This window comes from Scyliorhinus canicula, chromosome 10 (assembly GCF_902713615.1).
Source record: "Scyliorhinus canicula chromosome 10, sScyCan1.1, whole genome shotgun sequence".
Lineage (NCBI taxonomy): Eukaryota > Metazoa > Chordata > Chondrichthyes > Carcharhiniformes > Scyliorhinidae > Scyliorhinus > Scyliorhinus canicula.
In genome coordinates, this window is record NC_052155.1 from 103,392,041 (window position 1) to 103,399,895 (window position 7,855).

At 47.8% G+C, this 7,855-nt stretch overlaps 1 protein-coding gene across 1 annotated transcript in view; it reads right to left on the minus strand.

Moving 5' to 3' along the window:
• The window catches only part of LOC119972563 (gamma-glutamyl hydrolase-like), a 45,832-nt gene extending 40,526 nt beyond the window's left edge, over nucleotides 1–5,306 (minus strand). Inside the window, exon 1 of the mRNA XM_038809471.1 lies at nucleotides 5,106–5,306. Coding sequence (XP_038665399.1) covers nucleotides 5,106–5,214 — 109 coding nt within the window. The 5' untranslated portion in view covers nucleotides 5,215–5,306. The remainder of the gene's footprint in view (nucleotides 1–5,105) is intronic.
• Between the last annotated feature and the right edge of the window lie 2,549 nt (nucleotides 5,307–7,855).

The following is a 7,855-nucleotide window of genomic DNA, read 5'->3' on the forward strand; positions in this document are numbered from 1 at the left end:
GTTTCCCTGGGTTTCTGTGGCTATGACTCATCTTTCATTCTCACTCCACAGTATAAATATTTCCCACTTTCACTGTCTGTTAGCTTTGACAAAGCGTCATCGGACTCGAAACGTTAGCTCTTTTCTCTCCCTACAGATGCTGCCAGACCTGCTGAGATTTTCCAGCATTTCCTCTTTTGTTTACAGGATTCATCAGTGTACTCATATTCGGAGTCAGTGTCATCTGCAAATATTTCTCCTGGAAAATACAACATTGCACATGGAATTATGTGCTCACACAGGATTCGACCAATTTCAAAGTCAGCAGCGAGTTTTGCTGCACAACTTTTATTTAACATTCCATACTGCGGAGTTGCTGCAGGACTAAAGAATGAATCATTTGGTACCATGTTGTACCTGTAAAACCTCAAGTACTTTCGACCAGTTTACTTATTCAAAAGTTTTATCTGAGGTGTCTCTATTGACGAGGAAACAAACCATAAACACACGTTCAAAATTCAACAATATCTATTAACACAATTAACCCTTAAACAGAAAACAAGAGATATCCCAGATTCAAGAATACCACCTGCAAGATGGCTTGGCAGACTGTGGATCTAATCACTGAAATTCCTCTGGCCCGTCTTCACAAAGGTGGTTCTTGCTGCTGGTCTCTTCCTTGCTTCCTTCCTTCCGTCTGGTCTGGTCAATGTCACCTCACACACCGAGGCTTTGCTGCTGGTGTGTCTGAGATGCCTACCTTTATCCCACTCTCTCCCTGCCTTTCCAGAAACTTCTCTGGCTTCCAGTCATTGAGGTCTCGGGAGAGGATCCCAACAGCCAATGGTGCGGTTGATGGCCTTTTGTCGGGCCACATGAGCCCGCCGCAGGTGTCCCATCTCTGGTGGTGTGGGCTGCACGTGACCTGTTCCCATATGAGCGAACAGAAGAAACTCTGGCTCGATCTGGGCTACGGACAATAGACCTGTGCATTTCAATGGGGTACGATGATCTCTTGCTGGGTCTCAATAGAGTGTGATGATCTTTGGTGGGTGATTGATGGGACAGGCCCAGACATGTTCTGGCAGCTTGTCTGTTGGTTGTGTATTTGACTTTGGCCAAGTCTGAATGCCAACATCCTGCCTGAGGTTTGACTGCAGTATGTTTTTAAAATGCCCAATTCTTAAATTTAGGATATACAATTTAATCGGTGAATTCTTGAATTTAAGATACCCAATTTTAATCAGGCCTAAATCTTGGCCTTGTACTCAACCATTTTGTGACTGTTTTATGAGTGCTCCGAGGGCAATGCTTCGGCTTCATTTTAATGGTTTTCAATGTGACATTTTTTCATTTCGTTAACTCGATGTGGTGCCCGGTGCATCCCATGATTTCTGGTGCGTCACAAAATGAGAAGTCTCACCATACAGGCTGCGATTCCAGCTGATATGCTTCCATAATTACCTCGTTTATATAATACTCATTTGGCTCAAACGTAAATCCAGACTGAAGCTCCTTGGCTGTGTATGCTCTGAACACTTAACGCTCACATCTTGTAGCTGCTTTATTATGGGCTCATCATGCCACTGTGTATATGCGGCTTCGTGAAGACTGTTAATCAGAAGCCTGGAATTCCCTTTGGCTGGAATGGATTTGTCACCTTTCCCCTGGACCTTCACTTGGTTCTAATCGAGTGAGTATACTGGCACATCTCATTGCAAATCGCAGTCTGACCACTTGCTACCTGGCCCATGCAGCCGCTCACAACTGAAGGATTTCTTCACTCGTTTCGGTTTGACAGCTCTGATCCTTTTCTGATATTAAATCAATAATGAGCTGCTCTTCTCGAGGCATCTCCTCCACGTTAACTGCTCTGAATGGTATATTGAAGGATGCAAAAAACATTGTTTCACAAAATAATTTGTTCGGCCGCACCTTTTCCACATCCTGAACATTGCCGTGGGCCACGTCAGTTGTCACATTTCTGGCACAAGGTGCCGGCTCCTGTCATCCGCTTAGAATGCCCGTCCGCACTGAGACCACATTTCTTATTGAACTGGGCCACAGCGCTGAGGACCCTGGCGTCTTCCTCCATGTTGAAGCCAAAATGTTTTGAGCTGAGTGTACTGATTTGCTGTGCAGCCAACTCACTCACATGACAAATCTTCATTGTTTTTTCCAATACCAAATCTCCCTCTCACGGAGCTTGTCATTTAAAATTCCAAATACTATTTGAGTGCGGATCATTGAAGACTACTGAAATTGCAGGACTGGGCCTTCAGCCTCAAGTCAGTGACAAACCTGTTGAAAGATTCATCAGGTTTCTGGGTACACATACGGAAAATATATCTCTCAAATGTCTCATTCGTTTTGGGCGAGCAATGCCGATCGAAGTACTCTATAACTTGATCGTATCTCTTGTGGTCTTCTTCGCTATCGAAAGCAAATGTATTATAAATTTCAATAGCTTGTGGACCCACAACTGTGTGCAGCAACGCAATGCGCCTCTCGGCAGGCTGTGTCTTCAGGCCAAGGGCTAAAACATTTGGCTCAAAGACTCACCAGTTTGTGTCTACGTTACCCGATACTTGAAGGTGGTAGGGTGCCTTTAATCTCTCCGTCTTGAGCTTCACCATCTTTTACTGCATTGAGTGACCACAGGACATAGTTTACCAGATCAGTTGTTTCATTCTACAGCCAGTTTTCCTTTGTCTGTTCTGCTGTTTCCTTAAATGTTCAATATACCTGGTACCATGTTGTGTTCTGTGGCCTTGTTGTAGCAATGATAGTCATAGAACTGTTGATGAGTTACTTTGAGTGATTATTTATTATTCAACACGTGGAAGGATAACATGCAGAATGATATACAAACTAGGTTGCTCTGTGGGCAGCACGGTGGGGCAGTGGTTAGTGCTGCTGCCTCATAGACATATCACCACACGGGGAGGTCTTGCTGGAGGCCCTGAAGGTAGTAGTGAGAGGGGAGGTGATCTAGTTTAAGGTCAAGGTGGATGAGGAGGAGAGGGATGAACACCAAAGGTTGATGTAAGATATTTTGGTGGTGTGTGGGAGGTATGCAAGAGACCTGGATCCGGGGCTCCTGGCAAGAGGAGATGGAGCTGCAGGCGAGGTTCAACTTGCTATCCATGGGGAAAGTGGTGCATCAGCTGAGCAGGGCGAGGGGGGCTATCTATGAATGCAGGGAGAAGGCAGATCATGTTGTCAGGACAGCTTCATAGCAGGCTGCAGCGAGGGAGACAGATAGGACGGAGTAGTTGGTGGTGGCCCCGGAGCAAATTAACAAAATGTTTGAGAAGTTTTATAGGGATGTGCATAAGTTGGAGCCACCAGAGGATGAGTGTGGGATAAGGGAATATTTGGGGGTATTAGAGTACCTGAGGTTGGGCGAAGCGGAGAACGCAAGATTGGAGGAGCCAGTGGGGGTACAGGAAGTGAAGGTGGCAATCAGGAAGATGCATGCTGGGAAGGTGGCAGGGCCGGATGGGTTCCCGGTTGAATTTTACCAGAAATTCAAGGACAAGCTTGCTCCGTTGCTGGTGGAAATGTTCAAGGACACGATGGTTAGGACGATCATGCCGAAAACACTCATTGTTCCTTAGGAAGGATAAGGACCCGGTAAAGTGCGAGTCATACAGACCCATATCTCTGCTGAATGTGTACACCAAGATATTGGTAAAGGTGCTGGTGTTAAGGTTGAAGGAGTGCCTTCTGAGGGTGATTGGGGAGGATCAGGTGGGGTTTGTCAAGGGCAGACAGTTGTCATTGAATGTGAGGCGGCTGCTGAATGTGGTGCTTTCACTGGCAGAGGGAAGGGAGTTGGAGGTGGTGATGGTATTTGATGCGGAGAAGGCGTTTGATCAGGTGGACTGCAGTTATCGGATTGCGGTGTCTGATCAGAGAAAAGAAGTAGAGATTTTAGGTGGGCAACTTTAGTATTCGCTGTACGGGGTGCTTTTTTCCAAATGCAGCGGCCAGCAGCACCAAACAGAACAGCTTATTTTGCATATATGAAAAGATGCAAAGAATGCAGGAATTGGAACCACTTCACGAATTGTTACAGATCAAAAACATAACAGCCCTCTTCTGGTGTCGGTAATATGGCAGCTGTCCAATCCTCCAGGGATGGGAGCATCAATAAGGCAAATGACATGGAGTCCAACCAAAGTAGCGAAGCTACAGAACATCAAACAGCACTCTATTGCGAGAGGGCTGACACTGGTCACAGCAAAGAGTGAGATATTCAACTCCCTCTATCGTCAGCAGTAATGCCAGAGAACATAGTCAGCTGCAGAGCTAATGAATAAACTACCTTGTTGGAAGTCCTCGGTGTCAGTGATTCAGAGAACCCACAAAGTCTATAATCTGAAGCACCTCAATTAAAGAACAAAGAACAATACAGCACAGGAACAGGCCCTTCGGCCCTCTAAGCATGTACCGGCCATGATACCACTCCTGACCAAAACCCTCAGCACATCTTAGTGCCGTATCCTTCTATACCCATCCTATCCATGTGTTTGTCGAGATGCCTTTTGAACGCTGTTAATGTATCTGCTTCCACAACCTCCCCTGGCAGCACATTCCAGGTACTTACCACCCTCTGTGCCAAGAAAACCTACCTTACACATCTCCACTAAACTTTGCCCCCAGATCTTAGACCTATGCCCCCTGGTGACTGACCCCTCCACCCTGGGAAAGAGTGCCTGCCCAGCCACTCTATCCATGCCTCTATTAAATCAATACTCTTCTAGTCAAAAAAACACAAAAACTAGTCTTTTCAACCTTTACCTTCCTAATTTAATATTTTTTGCCCCCTATAATTCTGATGAATCTGCACTTCAGCTTCCAAGGCTTTTTTCTGTCAATAACAGCAGTGTGTTGCCAGCATTCCGTGCATAAATTTCCAAGAGACGACATGAACAGTTGAAAAATTACTGAAAACTAGTTTGTTAAATGGTAGTTGTGGTGAAGACCCATGCGTTTATTGCTTACAAAGCCTTTGAACCCTGTTCTCAGCAAATACTGTGTCGTCATTATTTCCACTCTGAGTGGCGCCCCGTTAACTTTTGATAGCATTTCCTACCGCCTGAGTCAGAGAGCCCCCTTACCAATGATCGGCCGGTGGTTCAAAGGAGGTTCAACGGAGCAGAGCTGACACCGGAACAGGGAGAAGACACACAGCAACGGTACATAGACGTCTAAGCGGAGAATCGCCATTCTCAATGTCTCAACTTTGATCTCTGACCGCCAACGCTCAGCAACACAAAGGGAATGGCTGATACTACTTCCTGCTCCAGGGTAAAGTCTGCAGCGACCTTACATCATACACGTTGGGAGTTGCTGCGACACAACGATTGCGCGATCCAGCTGCCGCCTGTGATTGAAATCAGCCAGTGGAAGGTGGGGGAGACAGAGAGAGACTGAGCTGGAAGTGGAGATTTGACCAGCTGCTATTCGGACCACCATATACCATATCTGCTCACAGGAATTATACAAGTGTTATTGCATTTACCTCACACTCTGGGTCCCTCATTGAGGAGAATTTGCACTTGTGATTTCATAGCGAGTGGGGAGGTAGGGGGTAGGGGGTGAGGGGGTGAGAGGGGGGAGGGAGAGGAAAGGAGGGGGAGATGGCAGCGAGGAAACTTGCTCCTTGATTCATAGAGGGAGCCCTCACCCATCTGCTGGATGCTGTGGAGGAGAGGCGGGCAACAATAAGCCCACAAGCTGGTAAGAAATCCTCCAGCAAGGTAACATCCTGCCTGGAAATGGTCCCAGTATTCATAGATTACCATAAAATCATAGAATTTACAGTGCAGAAGGAGGCCATTCGGCCCATCGAGTCTGCACCGGCTCTTGGAAAGAGCACCCTACCCAAGGTCAACACCTCCACCCTATCCCCATAACCCAGTAACCCCACCCAACACTAAGGGCAATTTTGGACACTAAGGGCAATTTAGCCTGGCCAATCCACCTAACCTGCACATCTTTGGACTGTGGGAGGAAACCGGAGCACCCGGAGGAAACCCACGCACACACGGAGAGGATGTGCAGACTCCGCACAGTGACTGAAGCCCTAATCGAACCTGGGACCCTGGAGCTGTGAAGCAAATGTGCTATCCACAATGCTACCGTGCTGCCCCAACAGCCTGCACAAGAGGATGGTGGTGCAATGCTGCAAGAAGACGAATGCTCTATTCAATTATGCCAGGGTAAGTTCTCCCTGTCTCCTCTCTGCATTCCACCTTTCCATCACCCTTCGGAATGTCACCCCGGGGCCCCAGGACCCAACCTCCCACAAGCTGCCTCACAGCCCCTGGCATTCATCAGAACCCTTCCCTGTTTACAGGCAATGTCCACACATGCCAGGTATGACCACCACCTGACCCACCAGGTGGCCAGTTCACATCATCCCCATTAGTGTTCCTGCAAGAAAAGCTTTCCCACAACCGCCGCGAGTGAGTGAAGACGGGTGGTGGGATGCCAGGGCTGAAGATCATGGCTGATTTTGAGTTGAGAGGGCTGGAGCTCACGGGGGAGGAGCAGGAACAGGCCTGTGCTGAGAGTGAGGTGGGCCAGTGTGAAAAGTGAGGAACCACTGCATGTTCATCCAGATGACCAAACTTAAGTGAGTTGTGTGTATCTCAAACCATTGACCTGGTTGTGCACTAATACCTTGATCCTTGCCTTGCAGGAACATCACCAGAACAGCCTGGCTTGGCCACCAGCAGTGTCCCACCACCTACCCTCAACACGAACTCGGAGATGTCGGAAGAAGATACCGAAGGAACGTTATGGCTGTCACCCGCACCATCAACCCACACCTTGGTGGGCAACCTTAGACAAGCTTCTGGGTCACTCTCTGGTGAATATCACTGCTTCTGATGTACATCAGGTGGAGACAAGAATGTCCCATGGATTGAATAGTTTGAGGTCTGTTGGATATCCGGACTCAGTTGTGCCCCGGCCAAGTGCCGCGCCTTTGAACATGTTCGTCCCTCAGCTGCTTCAGAGGCAAAGGCAGAGCTGGGAATACCATGGAGGGTTTGTCAGGGACACACCTGTGACTACAAGGCCGAATGGAGCAGTCCCAAAGCCTTCAATCACAGGAGATGTTGCCAGTGTTGCATGACACCCAGGCCAACACTGCAAGGGGCACAACCTTGGCCTTCCATGCAGGAGACCCTGGGATTGCGCAGCCAATCTGAGTTCCCCCCCCCCCACCCACTTCCTGAAACCGGTGTAACTCAGGCACAGCAGGCAGAACAGGGTGACGCGACAATACCAGTGCCACCCAAAAGTAGATCGGGCCGTCTAGGTTGGTGCTAAACCACAGTATGTCTTAACCCGTTTACGATGGACAAATGACTACAACTTTGTTTCATACAATAGTACAATATTTATTTACTTGCACATAATGTTAAGGTTACTCAATCACACCCACACACACATATCAAACTACAAAGCTAGTGCATACAAGATCTTAACTTTCAAGTGACTGACAAGTACCGGGCAGATATGGCCTTTATATGGGACCCGTAGTCTTGCAGTTCTCAATGGTCAGTTGCTGGTCTTCCTTGTCCTGAGTCTGATCTTCCTTCTTTCGGTGGCATGAATGATTTTCTTTGGCCATTGAAGGGTCACCGCTGTCGGTCGCTATCGAGAGAGAGATTGAAGGGTTGAGCAGCATCTTTTATCCCTGGGAAATTTGTGCCCTATTGGGCGGTCTCAGGTGAACTGCCAATCAATTGACCAGGGCTTGATCATCCTGAATGATAAAGTCCGATTAAGACCTGCCACCTTGATGGTAGTGCGTGTACTTACCGGCCATGTCCATTGGTGTCCAAGGCATGTAGAT